Here is a 13,036-nt window from a genome sequence, read left to right as displayed (position 1 = left end):
AAGTTTTCCTTTATCCCTCTGCTTTTCAGCTGTTTTACAAATGGACTGCGAATATATGATGGCCTACTCAAAAGGAGTCTTCCAAAAAACTATTGCTGAACGGATCATCAGGATCCATTCAGGATTTGCAATGTTTCCCAACCTTATCCTATTATTTTATTTTTTAAAAAAGGTTATATTGTAGTTTCAAGACACCTCTGAAATAGAAAAGTAGTACGACTAGGTCAGGAAAACAATGCGGACATGCTTTGCTTCAAAAGTGTCACAAGACCACACGTTTGAAGAGGGTCAACGCTTTTCTTTGGATTTTACCAAAGTTCACTCAAAACAATGTCTAGACTGTAGAATATTTAGGAGAGCTGTTTAAATTTTATATTTTTGTACAAGTTCAGTGGGGTTCTTTCAGAAGAATCGAAAGACGAAAAACAAGGGTAGTTTTTGCCCCAGATTTTGATGAATTTTGATACATCTTTGATAAACATTATATTTCTTCTTTAATTATATTCCTCAAACAAAACAGTTAGCAAAATATTTGAATTTGCCATGTATAATGTCACATTTTAATGTAAACATCAAATAAGGTACCAAAATTTTTACTGGAGGGAAAAGAAACCGTAAAGCGGCACAGTTCTTTAACCACTGGAGGGGGAAGCCAGATTACAAACATTTACACATGCAGAGTGGGGAAAAAAAGATTTTACTAAATTCACGCATTTTTAAAATAGTTATCAAGTCTACTAAGCACCAACAATCCTAAAAATTTTTCAGCTTCATGATTGTTTAAAAAAAACCACACTATCAAATGAACATTAAAAACAAGCTTGAAGGGTAGCTTGTCCAAAAAATAACTAAGTATGCCCATGTTTTTTTCAGGTTACAAAAAACAGTGGCATAGGAAATACACCTGCGAAGAATGCCTTTAACTCTGTCCTACGGTGGATGGAGAGGACAATAGCGCATCATACAGACTAAAACTATAAAAGTTTTAGAGGGCAGCATCTTGCCACCAAAAAAAGCTGATGAAACTTAAAAGTATTCAGAAGATGCTGCCCCTTTATTTTAAAAAATTTTCAATGAATTTAAGCAAAAATAACATACATTTGTACATCAACTGGCCATTTCTGGTACAGAAACCCAGCATATGGTAATATTATTGAATAAATGTAAATGCTACTTACAATTTTTTTTCTCTTTAAATACATTTTAGACAAACTTTTTTTTCTTTTTTTTTTAATAGTTGCACAATTAACTTCTTAGCTGCTAGCTTGATGCAAACATATATAACAATACACAAATTTAAAAATATTTTTTTATTCCACATAAAAGCTGTCAAAATTCTGACTCACGTCAAAAATGCAAATAATGGAATATACTTAAAAAAAATTAGTTGCAAGTCTAGCAGCAAAGCAATTAAGTGAGAACATATTTAACATGAAAACAAAGGAAACTGTGCAGCTATAGGTGAAGGCTGGCTACCTTAGTTCTACTGATACAGAAATTAGAACATTCTCCCTGGAGGAAAAAAAGTGATTATTTAAAATAGGAGTAAAAGCCATTGCTGCCGGCTGAGCTCCCCAGGCTGAGTTCTTGAAACAGAGACAGAGGGTCGCTGCTCTTCTTGGCCTGCTCGGGCGGGGGCCTGGGCTTTGGAGGGGCCCGCAGGGCGCTGGCGTAGGACATGGCAGGCTTGCCGCCCCCGGAGCTCTGCGGGCTGCTGCTGCTGGCCGACTCGGCGATCTGCTTGTTGGGCATGAGCGGGGGGAACTGGCCGAGATGCTGCAGCACGCTGTAATTGAAGGAACTGGACCCCTCAAGGCTCTCAGGCTTCAGATGTTCCTCGGGGGCTTTGACGGTCTTGGGTGGAGCTAGAAGCAGAAAACAGTAACACCGATTTAGGGGCAAGCCCAGCAACGCCCAGGCACCTCATTAACTCCGTGTCTCTACTGGTTCTCACCTCCAGGAACTCAGGGACAGACGGCTTCTGCCACAGAACCCTGAAACCACAACATATCTAAGCAAACTTCTTCATCTCAGAAACGCTTGAAAAAAGTTAACTATGTAAGCTGCAGTAACTAGACATATTAAAACCTGAAGGTCAAGTCTGAAGGTCTGCTTCAAAAACTAATTTGTTTAATTGTACACTTTGATATTTATTAACTACTCATAGGCTGAAAATGGGAGCAAATACGTTCTTTCTTAAAAATGAGCTCTTCAACCAGTCGTCTGGTTAAGATAGCTTCTATTATTAACTGAAGAACAGTAGCATCAGATTCTGTTTCTTAAAAATGCTACCTTTTCTTGTAATATGTAAGTAAAAATGGAATAAAGTGAGAGAAGAACGGTAAACTTCACTTCACACTTCCTGTAATCTGCCTGATTTTAATATTGACTCCACTCTTCCTAACTCATTTCATGGCCCCACTACATCATAACTTGCTTTAAACACTGATTTTATTTCCAATGCTTTAAAATTTTAACCATTATATTGAGTGATAATCATAATACATATTCATTGAGGATAACACGAAACTACACAAAAGCCAAAGAAGAAAATAACCATTCAGATTTCCAGATACCAGAGCTAAGGCTTAACCTGTTGGTGCATTTTCCCTAAGGATGTCAAACAATGCAGACATTTCGTAACTTTTTAAAGGAACCTCTCATTTAAAGAATCTGGATAGCAGTCAATTTTTCACTTTTCAAATGTTATAAAAGATAGAGTTTCCTAAATATTCATGCCTGTTTCCTTCAGATAAATCCCTAAAAGTACCATACAGCACATGTGTGTGTGAACGTTGCTCAGTTGTGTCGGACTCTTCATGACAGCCCACGGGATTCTCCAGGCCAGAATACTGGAGTGGGTTGCCATTCCCTTCTCCAGGGGATCTTCCCAACCCTTGGATCGAACTCGGATCTCCTGCACTGTAGGCAGACGCTTTACCAGCTGAGCCACCAGAAAAGCCCCATCTAATGAGACCCCACTGAGCAGTTATCAGAACGGCCCATATCGGGACGCTGACATTGCCAAATGCTGGTGAAACGTGGAGCAACAGGAACTCTTGGTGCAGGAGTTTGCTGGTTTCTTACAAAGCTAAACATACCCTAACCATCAGAGTGAAAGTCAAAGTCACTCAGTGGTGTCCGACTCTTTGTGACCCCAGGGACTGTATATTCCATGGAATTCTCCAGGCCAGAATACTGGAGTGGGTAGCTGTTCCCATCCCCAGGGGATCTTTCCAAACCAGGGATCAAACTCAGGCCTCCCGCACTGCAGGTGGATTCTCCACCCACCAGCTGAGCCACCAGGGATACACAGTGCTAACTGTGCTAGCTGTGGCCAGTCACCCCGTGGGAAAGCACTGCCCGGTTACACTCAGTCAACAAATCTGCCCGCGTCCCTGCTACATCACAACACAGTGTTACTATTTATCTTAGCCTAGTTTATAAGTGAATAATTATCTTACAGTTCTACTCTGCATGTCTTTGATTATTGATATTTATGGACATTTTCCGCTATGTTTATTACCTATTTGTGGACTGGAAAGTTTAGTTTTAGTATTTCATTGACTCAGTATGCTAATTTCATATTACTATTTTAAAACTTTAAAAAATTCACAAATTGTTTAAAATTATTTTAAGCCATTTAACAGCTTTCTGGAACATTTATCACCTTTCCCGTCTAAATGTCATTTTGTGAATGAAAACAATTGCTTTTAAGCGTATTAGTTTAACAAACATTTCAATATAAAAGGATCTTGCACTGCCTAATACACAAAATAAGTATTTTATTGGTTGTTCAAAACTATTTTTATTTACCAAGTCTTCTTACTTAACCATGCTCTCATTTTCAGAACAATTAGAGTTTAGAATATTTTTAATTAAATAATACATACAAAATAATATTTTAGAGGCAGTTTAACCTAATGCCTACATGCTTATTAACCATGAAAGTAAAGATGTCTGTCAATCTGATTTACCACATATACTCCAGATAAGACAAACTATTCTTTAAAACTATGAATTTTACTAATTTGGCAACCAATACTTTTTTTCAAATACATTTTTCTACCTAATCTTTAATTTTCATCTGTTTATGAAAAGAAAATGCTTGATAAAGTATGCTTTGTCACCAGGACAAAAGAACAGAACTGGAACACCCAGTGTCGGGGGCTGAGCCCCACCCTCACTGTGGGCGCCGTCAGGGACCAGGCCCCACACTGAGACTGGTCACCCCCTCGATCGCACAGGATCTGTTTTCATGCTCTCCTTACTCAGCAGTCAGGCGTTCACCAAGAGCCAGAAGTGTGATCAGTGCCAAAATGGGAATCCAAAAGTTCAAAAAGGTCAGAAACATGACCTTTGCTCTCATGCTTGCAAATGTGGAGAAATACAGCCATGTCATGACCTCCTTTAAATTCCAAACCAATACAGTTTCCTTCAACTCAAGAAATAAGTCTCAAACTTTAGAAAGAACTTTCCCAAGTGGTGATAATTCTCCTTCTGATTTGCTACTGGCAATTGCTACCTTCCTCTACAAGTAAAATAAGACAAAATAAAATAAATGCATATACACATATATACATACACATATATACGTGCTGTGAGACTAGAAGGTGTGCTTCAGGATATTAGTGATTTTTGAATTAGTTTTTAAACATTTAGCTAAGTGGTGTGTGTGTGCTTTGTCATGTCTGACTCTGTGTGGCCCATGGACCATAGCCCACCAGGCTCCTCTGTCCATGGGATTCTCCAGGCGGGAACACTGGAGTGGGTAGCCACGTCCTTCTCCAGGGGTCCTCCTGACCCAGGTTCTCCCGTCTCCTGCGTGGGCAGGCGTTTTCCTTACTGCTAGTGTCACCCAGGAATCCCTTAGGTAAGTGTTACTTTCAGCTAAAGGACACTGCTATTTGTTTTCTAGCAATGAAGAAAGCGGGCTTCCCCAGGGGCTCAGTGGTAAAGAATCCTCCTGTCAATGCAGGAGACCCAGGTTTGATTCCTGCGTCAGAAGATCCCCTGGAGAAGGACATGGCAACTCACTCCAGTATTCCTGCCTAGGAAATCTCATGGACACAGGAGCCTGGCGGGCTATAGTCCCTAGGGTCACAGAGTAAGACACGACTTACCAACTAGACACACCACATGACTTAGTGACTAAACAATACAAGGAAAAAAATAATAATATTTGTGGAAAAGACACCATAAATGACATATGCTCTGGGCACTTGTTCAGGAAATTTCTACCTTATCAACTTTTTATTGATTTTGGCCAAAGTGAAAGTGAAAGTCTCTCAGTCGTGTCTGACTCTTTGCGATCCCATAGACTACACAGTCCATGGAATTCTCGGGGCCAGAATACTGGAGTGGGTAGGCTTTCCCTTCTCCAGGGGATGTTCTCAACCCAGGGATTGAACACAGGTCTCCTGCATTGCCGGCGGATTCTTTACCTGCTGAGCCACAAGGAAAACCGAAAGCTATCTTAAAGTTTAGGTTGGAAAAAAAAGGAGAAATGATGTTGTTTTTAAAATAAATTATAATAAACAAAACAACTAAAAAGGAACAAATTTTCAACACTTATTTGTAATTTAGATGTTTCTCAGGAAATCCAAATATGATGAATGTGTTTTTGCTAGACCTCGAAAATGACAAAGCAATCCCAGGTGAAATACAGCAGCTTACACACAGAAGGTACTAATGAGTGTTTAAAGATTAAAGTGACAATGTCTCTTGCTGGGAATGAAACTAGTACCTATTTAATGCTTCTGACCTACCATACCTCTTGTTCTAAAAATATGCTTGTATGCACATTCTCCAAAATGGGTCAGTTACAGAAACAATGGATTCACATTCTAACGAGGAATACAATTAACAAAACACAAAGGTTGATGCTACCAAGGCAGAAATTTACCAACGACTACAGACTTGTTCACAAAGATCAACACTTACAGCCTACAAAGACAAGGCCACAGATCAGACATCAAATAACACCATTCTTCACATTTAACATTTCTTTACAGTCAACATAAAAAAAGGAGACAAGGGAAAGACAATGGTGTTCAGACTTCCCACCATACTAGTTCACAGCCATGTCTGTTCCAACGCCTTCCTATGTCTTCTTTTTCTTCTTTGGATTTGGATTTCTTACTTCATCACAATATAAGAAATAAACTCTGGATTTCTAAATCTCAAAATATTAGACCCTACTGGAAAAAAAAAAAAAAGAGACAAAAATCCCCAAAGCAAGCTCTTCCCAAGCAAAGGTGATTCTATTTAGAAATGTATTTTTGTTGCCCTTACTTCTTTCACCCATTCACAGGTTACAATCATCAAAATAATCAGTTCCCAAATATTGATACATTACTTACCTTCCAGATCATATATGTAGAACCTATATGGTCCTAAATTAATATGAATCCTGAGGCACAGCTGTAAGCAATGACCATTAACTACTGTTCAAAGACAATCATGCAAATGGAAGAAATGGGAGAAGAAAAAACCCCATCTACAGTGGGAGCTGACCAGTTAGCACTGCAGCTGTGGCCACCACCAACCCTGTCTTACCTGCCAACTCTCTGGGCTGGGCTGGCCTGCTGGATCCATTGCACGGAATGTTCTGATAGGGGGTGGATGAGGTGGCGTTTACCCAGGACTCCGGGGAGGAAAAGGTGAAAGAAGACTGGTTATTATGGTCCTGAAGCTCTTTACGCTGAGCAAGACTGTCTTGAGGAGTGCTTGCTTCTTCAGAACAAGGCTGCACTGAGCTAGATGAGATTCTTCTTTGGTACAAGGGCCGACCCGGTCCTCTGGGTTCATACTACACAAAGAAGAAGGACATTTCATAAATCTGTGAAAATGACACCCTACTCTCTTATGTACACAGCAATCTCACTGTATTAAGTGGAAATTCTCAAAACCACTCTCTTCTGTGACTATGAAACACCCCCACAAAGCAGCCTGAGCTGTGGACATGGTGTATGGAGACCTGGATTCAAACGCAGTTCTGGCCCTTGGCAGGCAGTCCTATCACACGACACATCTCATTTCTAACTCTGCTTTCTTGTTTGTAAGACATGGGACTGAAGCACCTGTCTTCAGTTCCAAAGTTCCATCAACATTTTAGGTAACATTAAATTAAGCATGAAGAAACATATCTGCTCAAAATTAAAAGGGGATATTATAGTCACAACCAATTGAACCACAACATCTTGAACATACTCATCCATTTGAGACTCATCTTGTGGGCCCTTCACAACCTCCTGGTTTATTATTCCTTAGATCTGATAGCAAGGCAGGGTTCCCCACCCCCAACGAGGTGCACCTGCTTGGCCCCACTGCAGCCTTCCTTTAAACCGTCTTCAACTAAAACGGAACATTCATTATTCTTCAACCAATCCTTTGTATGTCTGAAACTTAAAATTAACGTTTTTCTCTTCCCTACATTGCATGAAAATTTCTTTAGCCCTCTGTCAGGATGCATTTGCCAGAAACTCCTTAAGTGCCCTCCAAGTTTCCTGGCCTGACTTTTGTGACCATGGCTCAATCTCAGTCCTAACAGCAAGGCAGGATGTAGCAGAGTGAGTTGCCCAGCCTCAGTCTATGGCCAGACTCTCTGGGCAGACTTCAGGCTGCTTTTACTGGGAACATCACCCTGGACAACTGACTTCACCTCTTGGGAACTTCAACCGTGCGTGTATCTTCATAACCCAGAGTACGCAGCTCTTAGGACTGTGAGAACCGAGTGAGTTCGGCACACACAGCCGCTAGAGCACTGGAAGGGTCCGTTGTGACCTAACATAGAAGAGACTTCCTCGCTAGATCTTAAACGACAGGATGGGGCTGGCTTTTTCTTTCCCCCTCCCTCTCCCTATAGTAACAGATTTGCTATTCAGTTTCTAGTCATTATTGTTAGGGGAAGCACACTGATTGAAACCGCCCACCGTGGCCTGCCGGGGTCCAGCCCCGGCTGATCCAGGGTGTTCGAAGGAGAGACGGAGTAGGCGAGGAAAAGGAAACAATTGCTTAATTAAACGTTAATTAAGGATATAAAGAGTAATGGAATGAGGATAGCTCAGTGAGGAAATTCAGTGGAGAAAAGAGGCTGAATAATTCAGCCAGAAGGTGAGAGAAGGAACGACATGGGGAGACCAAGTTTCGGAGAACAAGGCCCGCACTTTATTTTCCAAAGTAGTTTTTATACCTTAAGTTATGCATAGAGGATAATGGGGGAAGGGGTAGAGTCATGCAGCAAGCCAGGCTTTCTTCCTGCAAACTTATCATACGCAAAAGCTTAGGTGATTTGCATCATCTTCTGGCCCGGAGGCCTGTTAACATTTTAAGACCCTTTCTTCAGAAAACTTATTTTTCTCTAAAGGTGATCGGTCAGGAGCCACCCTCCAAAAGCATTAGATAAAGTTGCATTCCTACAGAGCAAAGGTGTGGTGGGCTATAACAAGAAAAAGAATTAACTCAAGGGTCCCAGGTTACAAACATTAAAGCTACTATTTACACCAATTATATTAATCAATACACTGCCAGGGACACAGCAGGTAAGGGATATGGAAACTTAGCAGCAAACATTGGCCCAACAAGTGAAAAGCCCTTCACCAATACAATTTCTAATCAATCTTTTAACTGCTCAAAGGAATCTGTATTTAGACAGTTTAGAACATCTCATGCCTCTCACAGTTGGGAGGCTCTGAGCAATCACATGTGGCCGGAAAAACCTATTCAGGCAGGCTAGAGGACTTCCAAAGGAGTTTGTAGGTTAAACACTGTCACACCCAGAAACTGTTAACTGGAGCTGTAAGCTAACTCTTTTTTCAGAGAGAGGTAGTGGGGGACAGCCCCCCGTAAAGTCAGAGGTGTAGGTGAGAGCACAAAGCAGAAAGTAGGCAGACTCTGGATTTGGGGGTAGATGGGGGACTCCTGAGGCTCGATCCCGCCTTTGCGTATGCCGAGCCTCCTTCCTCATGACCTTTGTCATGGGCGGAGTTCCTCACGCTGGCTCCCGGCAGTGACAGAATTCCAGTTGAGCCATTCCAGATCCTGAAAGATGATGCTGTGGAAAGTGCTGCACTCAATACGCAATATGCACTCAATATGCAATATGCCGGCTCCCGGCAGTGTCCAGGCACCATAGCGACTATTTGCATGAGTTGTTTTATGACAGAAGGGCCTGGTAAGGAACATGGAACTAATAAGCTACCATCAACCGGAAGAGTTCGGGAAAAGTCAGAAAGAGACACCCCATGTCCGACCACCTCCCAGAATCCTTCTCTCTGGCATCCGTCTTGGCTGAACAAGGCACCACCAGGAAGGACTGAGTCAGAATGATTGGCTGAAGACAACTGGAAACTAATGCCATCACCATAAACGCCTCGTGGCAGAGCTGTTCTCCTGCGTTCCCTTACCCTGCTGCTCTCCCTGGGGGCGCCCTTCTCAATAAAATCTCTTGCTTTGTCAGCACATGTGTCCCCTCAGACAATTCGTTTCAGACAAGAGCCCAGTTTCAGGCCCTGGAAGGGACTCCCCTTCTGCAACAATTATGACTGGGAGGGAACTTCCTTTTACCTTTGTTGTTACAAAAAATCGGAAATCAGGAACTGGATGTTAGATTACAAAGAAGAGAGAGAGATAAATAGGCACAGAAATAGCAGGATTTGGGGGGGATAAAATGTAAGACAGCACAAGCAGATATTGTCAGGTCAATTAAATGGGGAAAACTGTAGAGTAAGCACGTGAGAGTGATCACCACAGATGGAACCACAAGGATATCAACTGGGGGAGGGAGTGGGCCTGGACTGGCTGCCCTGAAGCAGAAGGAAGGAGGGAGGGAGGAGAGACTCTCACTGTCAAATAAGGGATGTCCGGGTCACTTCTGCATTTCCAAAGTTTTAGCTACTGGGTGAAAAAGGCAAGTGACAACTCCAGCACTTCCGCCTCATCAATCCTTTCTCATATATTTTTACTGTTTTTCTGTCTTTATGTATAGTATCTAAATTCAACTTTAGTTTTACTCTACTTTAAAGGTATTTTTTTCTCCCAATGGTTAAGATCATTCTGAATTTCCTATTTTCTAGACTATTAACCATTCTAACTACTGTCAACTGTGAATTTAATCAGTACATTTGAAATTTCTTTGTTGCAGTTATTACTTTACGGTATTGGGTGGAGCGACCCAGCTTCTCGACTGCTTTGCTCTCCTTGGACGGGCAGGGCGTGAACGAGTGGCCACAGCAGCCTGCACAGTGCGCCCCTCTTACCAAGGTCTGCCGCGAAGAAGCTTAGCTCTCAGAGTCAAAACAAAGCACTTCTTTTCATTACCATGCCCTGAGTGTTCAGCACAATCAAAAACTGTAGGGGATCACATTCTAAAGGCTTTATGTGTGAAGGGTGGTTGTTGTTCTACTCAAGTACAAAACTAATGTCTGTTACAGCCTTAAAAGGAAGAGGTAGAATAAATGATCTTCAAGGCCTCAGCTAATTCCAGTGTTCTAAGTTTTACTTTAAAGTCTTCAGTAAATCAAAGTTCTAATCAATGACAATATATTTAAACTTTTTATTGTTAAAATATCCAAACATAATCCATCAACTTTAACAATCATCAACAATTTGATGTATCTGCTAAAATAAAGTGTTATGCCATATAAAGCCTATTTAAGTTACTTAAATTAAAAAAAAAAACTACTGAAAGCATGCTAATTGATTACAATTGTTAGGTAGTTAGAATAGGAACAAGGAGTCCACAATGGCAGTGGCTAAAAGACAAAGGGAAAAGTCCCCTGACGTGAGTGAGAACCTCAAGTGAGACAAACACTCCCCCTTCCAGGCTAGCCCTAATTTGCATAAGGCTGGTTCTGGGGAAGAGACAAAACCTATAGAAAGAGAAAGCAAGGCCCTCACGCTTCGAGGGGGTACCATCCTCTGCCAAATAAAACTCTGAGGGAGAACCACTCTGGTCCCCCTGGTCCCCTGTCGTGAGACAGAAATGAGGAAATTACACTCTTCCAACACAATGAAATCCATTACGCACAATGAGTTCAAAATTTCAGATTTTTTTCCCCAGATGGAAATTCCTATGAAGTACGTTGAGAAAGAAGGGCTCGCTAACAAAAATTTGAGAAAAAGATCCCTTGCCTATAAAAAATTTATGTATTTTTGACAGAGAATGTCCTTTTATTTCCACCTAGGCTATGGTTTTTCCTGTGGTCGTGTATGGATGTGAGAGTTGGACTGTGAAGAAAACTGAGCGCCGAAGAATTGATGCTTTTGAACTGTGGTGTTGGAGAAGACTCTTGAGAGCCCCTTGGACTGCAAGGAGATCCAACCAGTCCATTCTGAAGGAGATCAGCCCTGGGATTTCTTTGGAAGGAATGATGCTAAAGCTGAAACTCCAGTACTTTGGCCACGTCATGCGAAGAGGTGACTCATTGGAAAAGACTCTGATGCTGGGAGGGATTGGGGGCAGGAGGAGAAGGGGACGACAGAGGATGAGATGGCTGGATGGCATCACTGACTTGATGGACGTGAGTCTGGGTGAACTCCGGGAGATGGTGATGGACAGGGAGGCCTGGGGTGCTGAGATTCATGGGGTCACAAAGAGTCGGACACGACTGAGCGACTGAACTGAACTGACTGACACTTAGGACCCTTAGGCTGTTTAAATATATAAGTTATACTTTTCATCGTTTATTTTGTTTCTTCTTTTCTTATTTCCTGACCATTTTTTGTTTCCTGTTGTTTTTGCCCAGCTCTCATTTTTTTCCTAAAGAGACTACTCTTTCTACCTACATCTCCTGCCAATCCGAATATTCTGTTACTTTTAGATGGCAACTCTACCAATGACTGGCATGCAGATTTAATTTTAGAGTCCTCAGGTCTAATAATTGAAATAATAATAAATAAAATAATAAAAATAATAATAAATAAAAATAATAATTGAAATAATTTCACTGCTTACTCCTTAAAGTCTTATTTTCCTCTGTCAGAGATCCTTACACCTGGGTTCAGTATCAGCTTCACACATACTGTGTGTTTACAAACATTCTTCGTGTTTAAACTGTGAATTCATTATGTTGCTAAACATATGATCATTATTTTCTAAGTCTACTGCTAATATTTCCTTCTAAAAATCAAAGTATAATGCTAAAGTTCCAAATACGTTTAAGAAGAAAAAGCTAAATGACTAATTTCATGTATGAATTTCTATTTTTAAAGACTGCTGTCAGTTTAAGCAAAAATTCACAGTCTGCTTACCGCTGTCTTAAAAGGTCCATCTCTAATATATAGGGTTAGCTGGCCATTCATTTCACGTGTATATGTATAAATAAAAACCGGGGGAGAGGTTAGCAACTTAATGAATCAGGGCTCTACTTACAATTATACTATCAAAGCTGATCACTAAGGAAGAGCTAAATGCTCTGGTGGAAATTCCAAGTCTCATTACCTACGGTGCCAGAAACCTTAATTAAAACAGAACATCTCATTTAAATGATTAGCCTTGATAATTTGAGCATGAATAGAGGTCTGATTTATTAATCTGTCGATCACTGTCTCTGTTATACGCATTAGATGTTTGTGAGGCCACGCAGTGACGCGCTCTCTGAGAAGAGAGCACTACCTGGTTATGCAACATCAATCATGAGCTATCGTCATCCACCTTTAAAGTCAGGACAGGCAGAACACGTCAATCAGCCAAAAATATAGCCTTCCAGCTCCATTTGTACAGTAATACCGTGTTCCACAGAAGGAGACCTGGCTGGAGAGCTGGGGTGGGGGGATGGGAGGATGATCAGACAACAGTATTGAAATCGAGTACCGAAGGACAAGTACTTCCTGAAAATGTACTGAAAACTAAGCTCAAAACAGAGTTGATTCAAAGAAAAAATGAAAATAAATAGATAGGTCAAAAGTGTCTTTGTTCAAAAGCCTACATATAAGACAGAATTATTTCAAAGCAGATAACATCACACAGACTTACATGTCATCTCTAAGATGGTATAAGTAAATGCTGATTTATAGGAAGCCGATCAAAATTGGC

The 13,036-nt window shown here is 41.0% G+C and overlaps 1 protein-coding gene across 8 annotated transcripts in view; it reads right to left on the bottom strand.

The window, feature by feature from the left end:
- Positions 1 to 470: 470 nt before the first annotated feature.
- The window catches only part of HELZ (helicase with zinc finger), a 146,310-nt gene continuing 133,744 nt past the window's right edge, over positions 471 to 13,036 (bottom strand). For all 8 annotated transcript variants that reach the window (XM_070388910.1, XM_070388908.1, XM_070388907.1 and 5 more), the window contains 2 exons: positions 6,559 to 6,811; positions 471 to 1,865 (listed from right to left, as the gene is read on the bottom strand). In XM_070388910.1, the coding sequence (XP_070245011.1) occupies positions 1,531 to 1,865; positions 6,559 to 6,811 (588 nt within the window). In that variant the 3' untranslated portion in view covers positions 471 to 1,530. The remainder of the gene's footprint in view (positions 1,866 to 6,558; positions 6,812 to 13,036) is intronic.

This window comes from Bos mutus, chromosome 19, assembly GCF_027580195.1.
Source record: "Bos mutus isolate GX-2022 chromosome 19, NWIPB_WYAK_1.1, whole genome shotgun sequence".
NCBI lineage: Eukaryota > Metazoa > Chordata > Mammalia > Artiodactyla > Bovidae > Bos > Bos mutus.
This window is presented reverse-complemented; position numbering and strand designations above follow the sequence as displayed.